General features: G+C 44.9%; 2 protein-coding genes and 1 pseudogene across 3 annotated transcripts; 1 reads left to right on the top strand and 2 right to left on the bottom strand.

Moving 5' to 3' along the window:
* The first annotated feature begins 277 nt into the window (after positions 1 to 277).
* LOC117190340 (uncharacterized protein C6orf136 homolog) lies at positions 278 to 6455 on the top strand. Of its 2 annotated transcripts, XM_033395421.1 has the most exons (2): positions 292 to 1005; positions 6061 to 6455. In XM_033395421.1, exons 1-2 carry the CDS (start codon positions 541 to 543, stop codon positions 6367 to 6369), a joined length of 774 nt encoding a protein of 257 aa, XP_033251312.1. In that variant the 5' UTR covers positions 292 to 540; the 3' UTR covers positions 6370 to 6455. The 2 variants fall into 2 exon arrangements, with proteins under 2 accessions (XP_033251311.1, XP_033251312.1); XM_033395420.1 differs by lacking the exon at positions 6061 to 6455 and having other exon boundaries at positions 278 to 1405.
* LOC117190335 (THO complex subunit 5-like) lies at positions 1415 to 3480 on the bottom strand. The gene is made up of 5 exons (XM_033395415.1): positions 2693 to 3480; positions 2519 to 2631; positions 2367 to 2454; positions 1760 to 2290; positions 1415 to 1700 (listed from the first exon to the last, which is right to left on the bottom strand). The coding sequence occupies exons 1-5, from the start codon at positions 2831 to 2833 to the stop codon at positions 1458 to 1460; spliced, it is 1116 nt and encodes a 371-aa protein (XP_033251306.1). The 5' UTR covers positions 2834 to 3480; the 3' UTR covers positions 1415 to 1457.
* A 14-nt stretch (positions 6456 to 6469) lies between the features above and the next one.
* Positions 6470 to 19031, bottom strand: LOC117190324 (annotated as a pseudogene).
* Between the last annotated feature and the right edge of the window lie 107 nt (positions 19032 to 19138).

Raw genomic sequence — 19138 nt, 5'->3', positions numbered from 1 at the left:
ATTTTCTTTGGATCTATTTTTGTTAGATATTACTCTACCACAACTGGGTGGAACGTTTTGGCATAAATAGTTCAACAGCTTTTCGACTGGTGCGACAATAATTTAGACTAGAGTGGTCTTGAAGTATAGTCGCATACGGGAAATATCACATAAAAATATGGATACTTATTTCCATTATCCAACTATGATTCTAACGACGTTGGATCACTGAAACTACAAAAAAAAAAATAGTGTAAACTGTCTCCGAGTTCAGAAAGTTCCGTTGAGATATCCCAAAAAAACTATCACATCACCTCACACTTTTATTGTACAAAATATTTATATCGATATACATATGACCATATGATTTTTCGATTCCAAATAAACTTGGTTACAACACGAGCACGTCTAGAAAAGATTAAAAACCCCACAATTTAAACGCTGAGTAAAACCAGATGAAGAATTTGAACGTGATATTTGAACGGCAGAGTGACGCTTAAAAGGAAGAAACATTTAACATATTACGGGAAATACAGTTACCAGAGTCCGGTAAATTCGTCAATGGTCCTTGTCAAAATGATGCGAAATTTTGGAATTTTATCAATGAGAAAGAGCAATTTGATAAGCTTGTGGGGCTCCAAAGAACAGGAGTGGGCTTCCACAATGCGATTATACTCTCCTTGCACAGGATCATATAACTACAATTGGCTAAAATGTGAAGGTAGTAGCGTAATGCAACCGAAACGAAGTTTTCACGAAAACAGTAATGTACAAACATCCGCCAAAGAGAAGGAAAATGTTCGAAAGCCTGAAGATCTGGAGCGAGCCTACGAAGTTCTGCGAACCACGCTTCCCAAACTCTTTGTTGAACCGCTGACCTATTCCATATACAGCCCAAACCTTATATTTCAGAACAATATTACCGGCAAGCACACAGTCGGTCTATACCACTTTGTTAAGCAAATTGCCATTCTTCGAACTGTGGGTCACCTAAAGTACGCCTACGTTAAGTTTGAGGTTCTTAAAATTACAAAGCATCCCGACGATTACACCGTGCGCATAAGGTGGCGCGTGAGGGGCATATCCGGCCTGAAGGTGATGTTCCAGTTATGGAAATACAAGGTGTGGCAATTGAAGGAAGTACTGAAGGATCAGGAGGCATGGTACGATGGATTTTCCATATGCTACTTGGGAGAAAGCGGTCTAATAGAAAAACACGTTGTTGATAAAGTTATGCCGGATGAGAGTCGAGAGTCTGTTGAAAATGCCTCTGCAATCACCCTGCCAACCGAGTCCCTGGCAGCGACAGCATCTCAGAAACTAAGCTGTCAATAAAACTGTAGCTAGATTTAAATGTTACTTATTTATTGCATTATTGCAATTATGCATTACATAATAAACAGCAACTGTGAAGATGTTTAGTAACTGCTTTTGATTTTTTTTTACAAAACCATATTCTTATATTTGTTTTTAGGTCCTTATTGTTTGAATGCGTGTACGGAACCCTTTTTTATGTATTTATATGGACGCAATCGGCATCGTTTTGCAAATGCACTTATATAAGGCTTTTCCTTGGTGTATTCTATAGTCGTCTGCATTGAGCCTTCTGTCTCCAGAAAGATGTCAAAACTATAAAGAGTTCGGAAAAGCTGAGCGTACAGAATACGATAATTTGCATCCAGCTGTTGGGGTTGCAATGAGTTGGTCCAGTACTCCATCATCTACAAAATGGTATCAAAATAAGCTTATATATAACGCATGGAAGTCTGAACAAACTAACCTTGATAGCTGCATTATTCTGCGATGTACGGCGACCGTTCCAATGCACACTCAATATCCAGAGTGGCATTTCCAATGGATAATTACTCGGTATTCGAATGAAACACTCCATTTTGGCAGAGCCATGAACAATCACAGCACGATAGGAATTGTATGTTATGCCCTTATCATCCGGAGAAATGTTTAGTACGTCTGAATTTTGGGCTAGGAATTCCTCGAGAGTGATCGCCGTCCACTGCACTAGGCTGCAAGACAAGGCCGCAGGATAGACATTTTCTTTTAGTGCATACAAATCGATGTCCTTGTTAGTCAGACCACGTATTTGCTGACTTAGATTTAACCAATAGTTCCAGCGCCGTGTAATGCGAGCTATGGTCTCCCGCATGCTTTTATTCAAGTTCAGCTCATGCTTATACAACTTCGAGCTGTTGACTGTTGGTATAGAGCATATACTTCGTAACCAACAGTATGCTTTTCCAAAGTCCTTAGACTCCAGATATTGTATACATTCCTCTGGTGTCAGATCCTTATTCTGTAACTAACGCAAATATATAATTTTATGATTCATACATATATATAGGAAAATTATAGCTTGTTGCTTGTCTTACATCGTATTGAATACCGGGTATAGGTATTTCATTTCCCAAATCGTTTGCAACCAAATGCCGAAGGAGATGCTGAACGAAATTAGTATCCCTAAAAACATGAAAATGTTTTAAAATATAGTTGCTGCTAAAGCAATTCACTCGCTAAAACTTACCCTTGATGGTTTGTATTATTGGAAATGCTCAATTGGGGCCATGCTGTCGCACATTTAATTTGTTCGAAATAGCGAATAATCAACACCAGTTGAATCGAGCCAGCAGAGCCAAGCTAGAGACCGTTCAAACGTTAAGGTATTTTTCTATAGTCGTATGTTTTGGTTTAATCTTACCGTGATGCGAATGTGCAGAGGATGAGGACTTAATTCTTTGTTCAAAGGATTTTCCTCAGGCTTTCCCGACAATTCAATGTCCCTTTCAGAGTAGTCGCGCCTTGCTTTTGGGTTTTGCTTTAGGTTTGTCAACTCCTGCATCTGAGCTTCACTTTTATATCCTACCACTTCAACATTGAATGATGGCTCATCGCTCGCACGTTGAAGGCATTGCAGGTTGATGAATAATATATAAAGAGGCTTGGGCAGATATTTGACCACAGCACTAAGCTTCCATTCAACATCAAGAGAAGGCTGCAGTGCATCATGCTGCGGTTTCGTAGCACTCTTTAGGGTGCGTAGAGCTGGCGCGAATGAAACGTACCTATTATGTTGTTTAAGATTATCTTGTTGCAGCTCCTTTTTGGAGTTCTTCAATGAGCTTTTCTGTTCATCCAGGTCTTTCCTTAAACGCAGTTCACACTCTAAGCGCTGCAAATGCTTGTAGTGCTCCGATTTTGGTTTCACTTTACTATCTTCAATTCCCGGCAATTTGGTAAAATACTCAGTGTCTGAGAGCAGGACCAACTTGGAGTCACGACTCTGGAATTTCTCGCCACGCACGATGTCCTTTTTCAAGTGGCTCACTTCGTACAGAAGATTTTGCAATTGCAACCGACTTATGTCCACTTTACATTTTTCCAAGTGTAAGTTATCCCGTCCAGACTTTATTTTCTGTTTAACTTCTCGATTTGCATGCTTTAATGCAACAAATTTCAATGCCGCCGCAGTTCGCAATGTGTCTGAGTTCTAACCCTGCATACAAAAATAATGAAAATAAGGAACCAACGACTTTGCAGCTTGTTAACACTTACGCTTTTTTTTACTTTTAATATTTCCCCGATGATATCTTCCAGCTGCTGAAACTGCGTATTTAAAATAGCCTCCATTTCACTTAATAATATATTTATTCGGAAGCTAAACAAAAGTGTGCCGCGGATTTATTGTTAAAATATAATGTCCGACCATCAGAAATAAACCCAAATATACCATAGATATACCGACGAATTCAAGTTCTATTGTATTGATATTTGATATTTGATATTCCGTCGAATATTACTAGCTAGGTAGATCTCTCAGTCCTGCCCACATAATTTTATCCAATAAATTAATCAATTTTCTACTTGACTGTTTTGTTTTAAATAATTGACTTATTTTCTTGCTACGGCGATTGCTGTTTTTTTTTCCAACAACAATATAGCGTCTCGTTATGATGAAAGAACGAATTTAGCCCACTTAAGCCCCCTCTATTTAAATAGTTCACCTTCTTCAGGTAAATGTCAGAAAATATTAACGATTGTAAATTCTTCTTGTATATTCAGGCCATCTTTCATCTGAAATTAAAAATAACAACGCTAACTTTCACCTGAACTGCGCTAAAATGATTAAAATTTCATTATTTTCGGCCCTTTGGCTTATAATAGGTTAATTGTTCTCCGTCAAGGATTCGAAACAATATTTTCGATTTTGATATTCCGTCGAATATTACTAGCTATTAATTTAATTAAAAATAAGAACACAGACTCGTACCTAGTGAATGATATTCACAACATAATTAACCAATCAGACATTCAGAAACTTGACATTCTATGGGTCCCTGGTCACAAAAGTGTGGACATCAACGAAAAGACTGACATAGCAGCAAAGGCTGCTACAAGTGAGGGGTTTACAATAAATATAAAATACAGCTACAAGGAGGCTCAAAGAGAAATTAGGAACTTTTTAGTATACAAATGGAATGAGGACTACAGGACGAAGTGTAGGACGAAGGGATCCAGCCTCATAGACATATTTCCAGACATACCCAGTAAACCCTGGCATTTTTCTCTTAAATGGAATGCTAAAAGCATCAAGACCATTAACAGACTTATGACGGGACACACATACGACAAAGTCTTCCTACACAGAATCAAAGCAATTGACTCAAATATCTGCGAAACGTGCAATGTAACTGAATATGCCGAACACCTGATCTTCGATTGCCAAAGATATGCCGGGCTCAGAAGGAAATTCAAAATCTTTAAATATTATAACAATTTATATCAATTATTAATCAAAAAAGAGCCGCTACATCTCAGAGAGCTGGCAATCTTCATCAAAACTGCTGACTTAAACTTTTGACCCCTTTTTTCTTCATCATGCTATAAAGTAATTTCAGTTTATTTTCTAAAACAGTTAAGTAATTTTCCTCTAGTTTTTATATACCGACCTGTCAAACTCGCCAAACTACATCACCAGTATCTGATCAATGTGGCTACAGTGCTACGATCAAAATTCCGATCATCCTTGAGATGATTTAAAACCAAAAAAAAACGAGGGGAACGTTGTGATTTGAAAAATCTAGGTATTTCTGGTCGACATGAATTTTCTTTGGATCTATTTTTGTTAGGTATTACTCTACCACAACTGGGTGGAACGTTTTGGCACAAATAGTTCAACAGCTTTTCGACTGGTGCGACAATAATTTAGACTAGAGTGGTCTTGAAGTATATCACATAAAAATATGGATACTTATTTCCATTATCCAACTATGATTCTAACGACGTTGGATCACTGAAACTACAAAAAAAAAAATAGTGTTAACTGTCTCCGAGTTCAGAAAGTTCCGTTGAGATATCCCAAAAAAACTATCACATCACCTCACACTTTTATTGTACAAAATATTTATATCGATATACATATGACCATATGATTTTTCGATTCCAAATAAACTTGGTTACTACACGAGCACGTCTAGAAAAGATTAAAAACCCCACAATTTAAACGCTGAGTAAAACCAGATGAAGAATTTGAACGTGATATTTGAACGGCAGAGTGACGCTTAAAAGGAAGAAACATTTAACATATTACGGGAAATACAGTTACCAGAGTCCGGTAAATTCGTCAATGGTCCTTGTCAAAATGATGCGAAATTTTGGAATTTTATCAATGAGAAAGAGCAATTTGATAAGCTTGTGGGGCTCCAAAGAACAGGAGTGGGCTTCCACAATGCGATTATACTCTCCTTGCACAGGATCATATAACTACAATTGGCTAAAATGTGAAGGTAGTAGCGTAATGCAACCGAAACGAAGTTTTCACGAAAACAGTAATGTACAAACATCCGCCAAAGAGAAGGAAAATGTTCGAAAGCCTGAAGATCTGGAGCGAGCCTACGAAGTTCTGCGAACCACGCTTCCCAAACTCTTTGTTGAACCGCTGACCTATTCCATATACAGCCCAAACCTTATATTTCAGAACAATATTACCGGCAAGCACACAGTCGGTCTATACCACTTTGTTAAGCAAATTGCCATTCTTCGAACTGTGGGTCACCTAAAATTCTTAAAATTACAAAGCATCCCGACGATTACACCGTGCGCATAAGGTGGCGCGTGAGGGGCATATCCGGCCTGAAGGTGATGTTCCAGTTCTGGAAATACAAGGTGTGGCAATTGAAGGAAGTACTGAAGGATCAGGAGGCATGGTACGATGGATTTTCCATATGCTACTTGGGAGAAAGCGGTCTAATAGAAAAACACGTTGTTGATAAAGTTATGCCGGATGAGAGTCGAGAGTCTGTTGAAAATGCCTCTGCAATCACCCTGCCAACCGAGTCCCTGGCAGCGACAGCATCTCAGAAACTAAGCTGTCAATAAAACTGTAGCTAGATTTAAATGTTACTTATTTGTTGCATTATTGCAATTATGCATTACATAATAAACAGCAACTGTGAAGATGTTTAGTAACTGCTTTTGATTTTTTTTTTACAAAACCATATTCTTATATTTGTTTTTAGGTCCTTATTGTTTGAATGCGTGTACGGAACCCTTTTTTATGTATTTATATGGACGCAATCGTTTTGCAAATGCACTTATATAAGGCTTTTCCTTGGTGTATTCTATAGTCGTCTGCATTGAGCCTTCTGTCTCCAGAAAGATGTCAAAACTATAAATAGTTCGGAAAAGCTGAGCGTACAGAATACGATAATTTGCATCCAGCTGTTGGGGTTGCAATGAGTTGGTCCAGTACTCCATCATCTACAAAATGGTATCAAAATAAGCTTATATATATCTTTCGTATCTTTCGTAGTGATCAGACGTGTTTTTGTTTTGCGCTCCGCATTTTTTCCTTTTGTTTTGAATAAACAGCCGGTGTTTTCCTGGCTAAATTCTAATTATACTTCCTAACCAGACAACAATCTGGAAACCTATTCTGTTGCGCGAGTGCATGCCTTTTGATTTGTGTTAAAACATTATTTAACTTTTTATTTTTCGGCGTCGGCTTGTGCTTGTGCTTGTGTTTGTGTTGTTGCAGTGAGTGAGTACGCATTACATTGCATTGCAGTCCGCTCTCGTCTGGTAGCTTTTGTTGTTTTATCACTCTCTCGCTATCACCTCAACTTCAATAACTGTTCTTTCTCTCTCGCTCTTTAAACTTTCTGAGCAATAGCGCTCTCTGCTTAGTAGCTCTCGCTATAACCGCTCTCCACTCTGCTCTCTTTTTTTTACCAATTCCGCTTTGAGCGTTGTCTGGCACATTGGTCTGATACCAATTTGTTTTGCAAATAATAGTATATATATAAATAAATAATAAAATAAAATGGAATACGCTGTGGTCTGTGCCAAAAAAAGCTGTAAGAAGCAGATCACCCACGATCAGCCGAATGTTCCCTGCTGGCTCTGCGACAGCGTAGTGCACGCAAAATGCGCTGGATTTTCTGGCCTCGTGAGTGATGCTATAGCCAAACGTAATGGCTTGCATTACAGTTTCGAGGCATGCCGTGCGGTGGAGAAAGACATGGTGGCTTTCATGAGGCAGACGCGGAGTGGCTTTAAGGAGCTGACCGTTGGTTTTAAAAACCAATACGATCGGCTCCTAGCCATGGAGGCTCATTTTAGCGGTTTAAAACTGCTGAATGAGTCTCCGAGGCGCAAAAAGGTCACTCCGCGGGATCTGCAATTGCCAACCGTCACTCAGCCGTGCGCCGCCGAAAAACTGACTCCGACCACTCCAAGTGTGCAGCAGTTGATCTCGTTTGCCACTCCAAGGGCAACGACAGCTGCTGGCGACGCAGATTCGGTAGCCGAATTCATCGCCTCGGAGAATGTGCAGCCAAGTACGTCTGCAGCGTCCGTGTCCGTGGTGTCCGCAAGTTCGCTAGTTGTCCCGTCTATACCGATCCCACCAGTAAATAGACGTTCCGGACCTCCGGATATTGCCACCACAGGTACTAGGCCTGTGGTGACTAAACCACTGGTGGGAGTCCCACCAAAACGACAAGTTTTTGTTTCACGGCTGGCCCCTGACCTCACATCTAATGATGTAATTGCTTTTATTCAAAGCAAAATAAAAGCCGTGGGTTTAAAGGTGGAGAAATTTAACTTCTCTTATGCCAGGGAGATAGCCTCGTTTAAGATAAGCATCTCCCCAACTCAATTTGACACCATTTGCTCCGCCAAATTTTGGCCGGAGCATTTGGTGGTGAAGGAGTTTAAGGCTAAGAAGAAGAACAGGCCCCCCATATCCCTTCCAAACCTTTCCAGTGTGCCACCCTCAACCTCAACTTCCTCTTCCTCAACTTCCCGTCTTGCTTCCACCTTTCCAAAAAACTAACTTCTCTTTTAGTAACCTATCAGAATGTAAGAGGCTTGCGTAGTAAGCTCAGCATTCTTTTCCGGGATAGTGTTGCATTTGCTTCCCACGTTATTGTGTTTACTGGCCGTCAGCCATCGGGTGCTACAGGGGGACAAACGGATGACGGGTCGGCTCGCACAACTGTGAACTCGGAACTGAGGCGCAGCCGCTCCGGTTAGTAATACCCGGTGCGGTCTGCGTCTCACACCCCCCCCCTAGGACACAGAGGGTTGCGAGCGAACCGTCACCCGCCGTAACTGTGCACACCGGTGGAAGTGCGACTATACTCTCCCGTGAGGGCGGCTGGAAACAGGTCCTAGCACGGTCATGTCTCTGCTATGATGCTGGCGAATGGTAGTCGGGCGGAGAGAAGAAAACTCTCAGTGAAATTACCCCAATCCAAGGTGACACTGTTATATGCCGAGGGATGCATGGCCGGGGGGTGCCCGGTCGCTAATATGCGGACTCTGGATCCCTGCCGACCTCCAGTTTAAATCAGGCTTCCCGGGGCAAGCGGGCTATGCCTCGGGTGACCATCCCCTTCCCGCCTACTCGTGGGAACTACTATGCCAAATAAAAAACAAATAAAAACCAACAAAGCCGCAAAGGAGCTCGGTACTCCTCTTAAAGTACCGGAGGGACAAGCCAATCCCTCTGCACCAGCGCCTGGGAAACCGGGTCCAAAGAAGACGGGGAAGGAGACTGAGTCGGTCCACCGTCTTCAGGCAGCAGCCGCAGTGAGGGGGGGCCCGAAAAGCCAATCGGGTCCTTCCAAGTCGGGTGGCTCCAAGGGCGAAGCGGATACCGGGGTGGCTGCCAAGCAGAGCGTAATCGCGGCTGGTGAGCGCACCGGGACCGAAGAACCCATGGGAGCCCCGGCGGGCAGCGTCTCTGCACCACGGGGTGGAAAGCCGTCGTACCAGGACAGGAGACGAGCGGCTTTCATCCTGTCCAACGAAGACCCGAACTTCAAGGCGTCAGCCGAAGGAAAGGAGCAGAGGCTGTGGGCCTGCTCAATCCTTCCACTGTTCCAGCCAGCCAAAGCCGGAAAGGGCGCAGCCAAGGCCGCCAACAAGCGGCAACGCTCAGCGGAGGACCCCGCAAATCAGCCAGGCCAAGCCCAGCAAGCCAAGCGGGTGAAGACCCACCTCACGAACCGGTCGTTCGCTGAGGTGGCGAGGGGCAGGACCCTGATCGGTGTCCTGGACAGGGGCGCCGAGGACGGCCATGTCCCTCGCGATAAGTGGCACCTGGTGGAGAACGAGCTCCAGGACCGGTTCCTACTGGAACTGGAGGAGAACGGCGGACCACCGCCAAAGTGTGAGGACGCAGGGTGGCATCAAGGCAAGGTGAAAGCCATCGCCTGCCAAGACGCTCGCTCTGCGGCCCTCTACATGAAGGCGGTGGCGGCCCTAAAAGAGGTCTATCCAGGGGCGAAACTGGAGGCCGTGAAGTGGGAAGATGTCCCTAGTCGCCCGAGAGCCAGAGCGTGGGTCTCGGCTAAGCCTGCAGAGCCTGAGAAGATCCTCAGGTTACTGCAGGTCTGCAACCCCCACCTTCCTACAGCCGATTGGAAGGTGGCAAAGGTGGAGGATATCCAAGGGCAGAGGCGCCAGGTTATCCTCGTCCTAAATGAGGAATCCATTGATCTCCTCGCAAAGTCGGACGGTGTAGTGGATTATGGCTACAAGAAGGTCACCATATCCACTTACAAGTCCGATCGCAAGGGCAGGCAAGTGGAGGTCGAGCCAGACCCGGAGCTGCCGGAGATCCCGAAAGAGAGGGCCTCGTGCGAGGAAGACAACCCGGCGTCGGATGCGGCGTCCATGATGTCGGACGATATCTTGGACGACTACGCGTTCGACGAGAGCGACCTAGCCAGAGGTCTCAGCCACATCGTTGTCGGGAGGAGCCGGAGTCCCCTGACAGCGATCTAGAAGTAACAATGGTGGAGGCGAGCCTCAGGAATGTCGTTGACGCTCCTGCAGATAAACCTCCACCATTGTAAGGCAGCATGCGCTGCTCTACTGCTCCACCTGGCCAAGGATGGAGCCGACATAGTCCTCATTCAGGAGCCCTGGATCCTCGGAAACAGGGTCTCCGGTCTGAGGACTTCTGACTACAAGCTATATGTAGCTGAAACCGCAGGTAAAATTCGTACCTGCATTCTTGCAAAAAGAGAGTTGCACCTATTTTTGCTCCCAAATTTCAGCAATGAAGACCACACCGCAGTGAGCCTCGAAGGCCAGGAGCGCTCACTGAGGATCTGCTCCGCATACATGGGGCATGAACAAACAGACCCCCCTCCACACGCGCCTCTCCGGGCTCTAATCGCAGACTGCTCGGCCAAGGACATCGGCCTAATTGTGGGGTGCGATGCCAATGCACATCACTGTCAGTGGGGAAGCACTGACACAAACGAAAGGGGTGAGTACCTTTTCAGTTACTTACTGACCACTCAGATGGTCTTACTAAACCGGGGTAGTGATCCCACCTTTATCATTAAAAACCGCAAGGAGGTCCTGGACCTCACGCTTGCCTCTCATGAGATACAGCGTAACATTGTATCCTGGAGGGTCCTGGAAGAGCACTCCTTCTCGGACCACAGGTACGTGGAAACTGTCTTCTCCTTCTCAGTACCGAAGCCAGTCCGATTCCGAAACATCAGGCGGACAAACTGGACTCGGTACTCTGATTACCTCTGTCGTGTTCTCCCTGAGCCCCCATCTGAGGAGGAGTTCTCCACGGAGGCCACGACTCGTCTTCTTAAGATCTTTACCGACGCCTGCAATAAGGCGCTCGACAAAGCATGCCCCTCTGGCAAGAACAGAGGCCGGAAGAAACCTGAATGGTGGAATCCGAAACTGGGTGAACTCCGGAAAGCCTCCCGGAGACTCTTCAATAAAGCTAAGGCTGAAAACGTTGAGCAAAACTGGGCCGAATACAAGGCCAGTCTGTCAACCTACAACAAAGAACTTAGAAAAGCCAAACGCGCCTCCTGGCGTAAGTTCTGCAGCGAAATCGAGAGTAACTCAGAAGCCTCACGCTTGCGCAGAGTTCTCTCGAAGACAACACCCACCCTGGGCTACTTGAAGAACACCGACCAGTCGTGGACTACGTCCAGCGAGGAGTCGCTAAATCTTCTCCTAAATACCCACTTCCCTGGCTGCGATGAAAACAGACCCAACTACCTCGCGCCTCCTTCTGTCGCCTCAAATGCCATCTTGGGACTGCTAAGCCAGGAAAACATTTCCTGGGCGATCAGAAGCTTTAAACCCTACAAGTCCGCGGGGCCAGACGGCATTTTCCCTGCCCAACTGATTCACGCGGGACATAAAGCCATTAACTGGCTCAAAATAATTTACGAGGGAATCTTCTCCCACGGGTGCATTCCTGACACCTGGCTTCAGACCAAAGTCGTATTCATACCCAAGGCAGGCAAGCCCTCGCACACTGCCCCAAAAGATTTCAGACCCATAAGTCTATCGTCTTTTCTTCTAAAGGCGATGGAGCGGCTCCTGGGGCTGCATCTAACGGCGTGCATTCCGTCCAGTCTGATCTCAGACTCCCAGCATGCCTATCGGAAGGGAAGATCCACCGAAACGGCCCTACACTCGATCACATCGATCATCGAAGCATCCCTTAATTTTAAGGAGTACACCCTAGTAGCCTTCCTCGACATAGAAGGCGCCTTTAACAACATCCTTCCGACCGCCATCACGGGCGCACTGACGGATCTGGGCGTTGACTCCAGGACGGTGAGCCTGATCGATCAGATGCTACAATGCAGGACGGTTGAGGCATCACTGGGGACGTCAACGTGTACCAGATTTGTCAGCAGAGGCACACCGCAGGGCGGAGTCCTCTCGCCCCTCCTATGGAACGTGGCAGTGAACACACTGCTGCGGGAGATAGAGGGGGGTGGCTGCCGTGTGGTGGCGTACGCGGACGATGTTGCCATAGCATTCTCCGGAAAATTTCCGCAGACATTGTGTGAGTGCATGACAAGTACTCTCACGAAAATGTCGAAATGGGCAGACAAATGCGGGTTAGGCGTCAACCCGTCTAAAACGGAACTGGTGCTTTTCACTAGGAAGTACAAAGTTCCGGTACTGATTCCCCAAGACTATGTGGGGAAACGCTAGTCTTCAGCAACAACGCCAAGTATCTTGGCCTAATCCTCGATAGAAAGCTCGATTGGAAATTGAGCATAGAGGATAGAGTAAAGAAGGCCACAGTGGCCCTCTATACCTGCAGGAAAGCCATCGGACTAAAATGGGGAATGACCCCCTATATAGTTCGGTGGCTCTACACCGCCATCATACGACCAATCATGCTCTATGGAGTGGTGGTATGGTGGCCAGCCTTGGACAGAAGGACATGCCTCAATAAACTCAGCAGAGTTCAACGCATGGCAGAGCTATGCATAACTGGCGGGCTACGCACTACTCCAGGGGAAGCCCTGGATACTGTGCTGGACCTCCTCCCTGTGGATCTCATGGGAAAGAAGGTGGCAACACTTTCCGCCCTCAGAATGAGAGAAGCCAGACTGTGGAAAGCATCCGCGGTTGGGCACTCGGGAATCCTGATGAGACTCCCGCAATTACCAGAGAGGACAGATTACTGTATCCCCAGTGATCACCTCTCGACGCCCTTCCAGGTATCAATCCCATCTAGGGAGGACTGGGAGATGGGCGAACCAGGACCTGCAAATGCGGTCCACTTCTACACTGATGGCTCAAAGCTAGACGGCCGCGTGGGAGGCGGAGTCTACTGCAGCGAGCTGAACATCAGTCATTGCTTCAGGCTCCCGGATCACTGTAGTGTGTTCCAAGCGGAGGTTGAAGCCATCAAGGAGGCCATTTCGATTGTCTCCAAATTACTTCTAGATACGCACTTAGTGTGCGTCTTCTCGGACAGCCAAGCAGCTATCAAAGCTCTAGGCTCAATATCGTCGAACTCAGCGACTGTAAATGACTGCCGCAGGTCTCTGCACGAGATCGCAGAGCAGTTAGATCTCTTCCTTATATGGGTCCCCGGCCACAGGGACATCGAGGGGAATGACGCCGCCGACGAGCTAGCCAGGCAGGGTACTACGATTCCTCTCCTACCGGAGAGGGAGCAAGTAGCGATGCCCTTGGCTACCTGCAGGCTCCTAACGTACGAATTGTTCGAGCAAAATGCCAATAGGAGATGGCAGCAAACCGTTTCCTGTAAAGTCTCAAGATTGATATGGCCATATCGATCGAAGAAGCGCTCAGCAGAGCTGTATAAACTCAGCAGAGCACAGTGCTCTGCAGTTACTAGAGCCATTACGGGACACTGGCAGATCGGCACTCACGCGTCTAGACTGTCAATCCCTCATAACGACTTCTGCAGGAGTTGTCGCGACGAGGAGGAGGAGGAATCGGTCCCCCACTTCTTCTGCCACTGCCCAGCCCTTGGAAATCGTCGTCTTCGTATTCTCGGGGCCGCTTTCCTCACGGACATTTCGGACCTGTCCGTAATCAAACCAGGGACCTTGTCCAAATACATCCAAGCCACCGGATGGGACTGCCCTTAACCTGCAGTAGTATGCTCTCACGGTTCGGGCAACGCGAAGGGGCACATGCCCATGCGGCAACACAACGGACCTTTTATAGGTCCAAGTGAGCTTGGGGGCGGGAGGCTCTTATCCCCCCCCCCCTCCCGGCTACCGCCTTAACCTAACCTAACCTATTGTGTTTACTGAAACCTGGTTAAAGCCGGACATTCTTAGTTCCGAGGTTTTGGCAGGTCGGTACACAACTTTTAGAAAGGACCGTTCGTCTCGACGGGCAGGGGGGGTTCTATTTGCAGTGGACTCTTACTTCACGTCGGAACACTTCACAGTCCAAGTTCAACAGGAACTGGAATTCCTGTGTGTAAAACTGATTCTTCCCGCTTTCGCTATATTCATTACTTGCTCGTATATCCCACCTTCTTCGGATATTTCAATTTATGAGCAGCACTTGTCCGCTTTAACCGCTGTTTCTTCCTCGCTATCTGATAAAGATCGTATGATAGTTCTTGGTGACTTCAACTTGCCAGGAACTGTTTGGTCTTCGGTAAACGAGTCTAGTATCCTAGTGCCCATGTCACGACATGACTTTGTTGACGGCTTGCTTGACCTATCCCTGTCTCAAGTCAACCATGTGAAAAATTCCTTGGGTCGATTGCTTGATCTGTGCTTTGTATTGGATCCGACCATAGTGTTGTTAACCCGAGCCCTTCCGCTCACTATACCTGAAGACGCCTACCACCCTACTTTCGAGGTGTCGCTAGATATAGGACCAATTGTATTGGATCGGTCGAGTAGGCTGCCCGAACGTGTCCGCTGCTTTCGTAAAGCCGAGTTTGCGAAGCTTAATAACCTCATTAGGGATTTTGATTGGTCCGCTTTGTACTTGTGCACTGATATCATAAAAGGCACAAACATTTTTTACAATGCCTTGGCACATTTTTCGATTCTTGTGTCCCGCTTTCTTGTCCGACTAGATCTGGAAAACCCCCTTGGTTTACCAAAGAGTTATCCAGTCTAAAAAACTTAAAATCAAGACTTTATAAAAAATTTCAAGAAGTGGGTTCTCCTACTTCTCACTCTCGCTATGTATTAGCTCGGTCAAACTTTTCAGTTCTTAATGCTCAATGCTATAAGAACTACCTATCTCGATGCAGGATACGTTTTTCTCAGGACCCTAAACAGTTTTACAGCTTCGTAAACAGTAAGCGTAGAACGTCCGCACACCCATCTTCGCTATCATTTTGTAATACGTCGGCAAATAATGATCAGGCAATTGCCGATCTTTTTGCCCAATTCTTCCAAACCACCTATTCTGAGGAAAGCTACTCTGGTCATCCGTACCCATACGGTTTACCGAGGTCGAACGGCATTTTCAGTCCCTTGTTAAATGAATGTTCCCTACTTCATGATCTTCGACTAGTTAAGCCGGTGTTTTCACCGGGTCCAGACGGGGTTCCATGTTGTGTACTCAGGTACTGTGCCGAGGCTCTGTGTGGACCTTTGCTTAAACTATTCACCCTATCCATTGATTCTTCTTGCTTCCCCCCGATCTGGAAGGAATCGTTTATAATTCCTCTCCATAAAAAAGGTAGCAAGTCTGATGCAAAAAATTATAGAGGTATAGCAAAGTTATCCGCTATTCCTAAAATGTTTGAGAAGGTTTTAACTCCGCACTTGCAACATCTCTGCAAGTCACTTATATCTCCAACTCAGCATGGATTTATAAGGCGGCGATCAACCACCACGAACTTGTTAGAGTTTACCTCTTTCATTATTAAAGGCTTTCAAGGTAACTTACAGACGGATGTTATTTACACCGACTTTAGTAAAGCATTCGACTCTGTAAACCATTCCCTTTTAGCGCATAAACTTGACCTTTTAGGGTTTCCGCCCAACCTCCTGAGATGGATTTCTAGCTATCTTTGTTCTAGGTCTCAAAGAGTCCTCTTGAAAAACTCCCTCTCTTTCCCAGTAAAGGTTTCTTCGGGAGTACCACAAGGCAGCCATCTAGGCCCCTTACTCTTCACACTCTTTATTAATGACTTACCTTCAGTATTAACATACTCTCGAGTACTTATGTATGCGGATGATGTTAAACTCTGTGTCCAGTACAAGGACATTTCATTTCATTCTCGCTTGCAATCCGATCTCAATATCTTTTAGTCATGGTGTTGTGCAAACTTGTTACACCTTAATGCCTCGAAATGCAAAGTTATGACATTTCATCGTTCTAGCCCTTTGTTGGCTCCCTACACCCTATTTGGTGGTTCTCTTGAGAGAATTACCCTGGTGGATGATCTGGGTGTTATGTTAGACCCCAAGTTAAAGTTTTCCGAACACATTTCTACCTTGGTAAATAAGGCCATGGGCGTGCTTGGGTTTATAAAGAGGTGGTCAAAGGAATTTGACGACCCCTATATAACAAAGACTCTCTATACCTCGCTTGTTCGTCCGATCTTAGAATACGGCTCCTGTGTATGGTGCCCTCAGTACAAAGTACACCAGGACCGTATAGAATCAGTACAGAAAAACTTTTTACTCTTTGCTCTGCGGGGCCTTAACTGGGATGCGGGTGTAAGACTCCCATCTTACTCTAGTAGACTACTATTAGTAAACCTCCCATCCTTAGTTAACCGTAGAAAAATGCTTGGTGTGATATTTATGCACAACTTGATCAGGGGTGACATAGACAGCCCTGATCTGTTGAGCCACATAAACTTCACGATTCCTATTAGACTGACTAGAAATTTTATACCGTTGTTCCTTCCACTTTGTAGATCGAATTATTCCTTGCATGAACCGTTTAGGGTCTTATGCTCGGATTATAATTCCCTCTACCATATTATATCCACCACTAATTCTCTTCCTCTTAATAAATTATTAATCCTTACACACCTTTCTATTAATTAGTAACTGTAGTGGTATTTGTACTTTGATTGCATGCTTAGTTTCTTAGTAAGTTTAGTACTAATTTTCCTCGAATGTTAGTCTAATAGCTATCTTTCTTGCATGTTCGCGTTTGGTTCGGCTACGCACCGCGCGTCATGCGGCAGCGCCCCTCGGTCGGTTGGGCGGGAGGAGGGCTGCGTTTTGCCTGGGATCCGCGCGTAACAGCCTTCTGCTGGTGTCACACGGGCCACTTGACGGTGCAGTAACTGCATCGTCTCTTGAAAGATGCAGTCATTGCATGTCAACGTCCACACAAAAAAAATAACGCATGGAAGTCTGAACAAACTAACCTTGATAGCTGCATTATTCTGCGATGTACGGCGACCGTTCCAATGCACACTCAATATCCAGAGTGGCATTTCCAATGGATAATTACTCGGTATTCGAATGAAACACTCCATTTTGGCAGAGCCACGAACAATCACAGCACGATAGGAATTGTATGTTATGCCCTTATCATCCGGAGAAATGTTTAGTACGTCTGAATTTTGGGCTAGGAATTCCTCGAGAGTGATCGCCGTCCACTGCACTAGGCTGCAAGACAAGGCCGCAGGATAGACATTTTCTTTTAGTGCATACAAATCGATGTCCTTGTTAGTCAGACCACGTATTTGCTGACTTAGATTTAACCAATAGTTCCAGCGCCGTGTAATGCGAGCTATGGTCTCCCGCATGCTTTTATTCAAGTTCAGCTCATGCTTATACAACATCGAGCTGTTGACTGTTGGTATAGAGCATATACTTTGTAACCAACAGTATGCTTTTCCAAAGTCCTTAGACTCCAGATATTGTATACATTCCTCTGGTGTCAGATCCTTATTCTGTAACTAACGCAAATATATAATTTTATGATTCATACATATATATAGGAAAATTATAGCTTGTTGCTTGTCTTACATCGTATTGAATACCGGGTATAGGTATTTCATTACCCAAATCGTTTGCAAACAAATGCCGAAGGAGATGCTGAACGAAATTAGTATCCCTAAAAACATGAAAATGTTTTAAAATATAGTTGCTGCTAAAGCAATTCGCTCGCTAAAACTTACCCTTGATGGTTTGTATTATTGGAAATGCTCAATTGGGGCCATGCTGTCGCACATTTAATTTGTTCGAAATAGCGAATAATCAACACCAGTTGAATCGAGCCAGCAGAGCCAAGCTAGAGACCGTTCAAACGTTAAGGTATTTTTCTATAGTCGTATGTTTTGGTTTAATCTTACCGTGATGCGAATGTGCAGAGGATGAGGACTTAATTCTTTGTTCAAAGGATTTTCCTCAGGCTTTCCCGACAATTCAATGTCCCTTTCAGAGTAGTCGCGCCTTGCTTTTGGGTTTTGCTTTAGGTTTGTCAACTCCTGCATCTGAGCTTCACTTTCATATCCTACCACTTCAACATTGAATGATGGCTCATCGCTCGCACGTTGAAGGCATTGCAGGTTGATGAATAATATATAAAGAGGCTTGGGCAGATATTTGACCACAGCACTAAGCTTCCATTCAACATCAAGAGAAAGCTGCAGTGCATCATTCAGCGGTTTCGTAGCACTCTTTAGGGTGCGTAGAGCTGGCGCGAATGAAACGTACCTATTATGTTGTTTAAGATTATCTTGTTGCAGCTCCTTTTTGGAGTTCTTCAATGAGCTTTTCTGTTCATCCAGGTCTTTCCTTAAACGCAGTTCACACTCTAAGCGCTGCAAATGCTTGTAGTGCTCCGATTCTGGTTTCACTTTACTATCTTCAATTCCCGGCAATTTGGTAAAATACTCAGTGTCTGAGAGCAGGACCAACTTGGAGTCACGACTCTGGAGTTTCTCGCCACGCACGATGTCCTTTTTCAAGTGGCTCACTTCGTACAGAAGATTTTGCAATTGCAACCGACTTATGTCCACTTTACATTTTTCCAAGTGTAAGTTATCCCGTCCAGACTTTATTTTCTGTTTAACTTCTCATTTGCATGCTTTAATGCAACAAATTTCAATGCCGCAGCAGTTCGCAATGTGTCTGAGTTCTGCCCCTGCATACAAAAATAATGAAAATAAGGAACCAACGACTTTGCAGCTTGTTAACACTAACGCTTTTTTTTACTTTTAATATTTCCTCGATGATATCTTCCAGCTGCTGAAACTGCGTATTTAAAATAGCCTCCATTTCACTTAATAATATATTTATTCGGAAGCTAAACAAAAGTGTGCCGCGGATTGATTGTTAAAATATAATGTCCGACCATCAGAAATATACCCAAATATACCATAGATATACCGACGAATTCAAGTTCTATTGTGCTATTCCCCGTTTTT

Source organism: Drosophila miranda (assembly GCF_003369915.1).
Source record: "Drosophila miranda strain MSH22 chromosome Y unlocalized genomic scaffold, D.miranda_PacBio2.1 Contig_Y1_pilon, whole genome shotgun sequence".
NCBI classification, from domain to species: Eukaryota; Metazoa; Arthropoda; class Insecta; order Diptera; family Drosophilidae; genus Drosophila; species Drosophila miranda.
The sequence above is the reverse complement of the archived record's forward strand: the minus strand, read 5'-3'. Positions and strand labels throughout refer to the sequence as shown.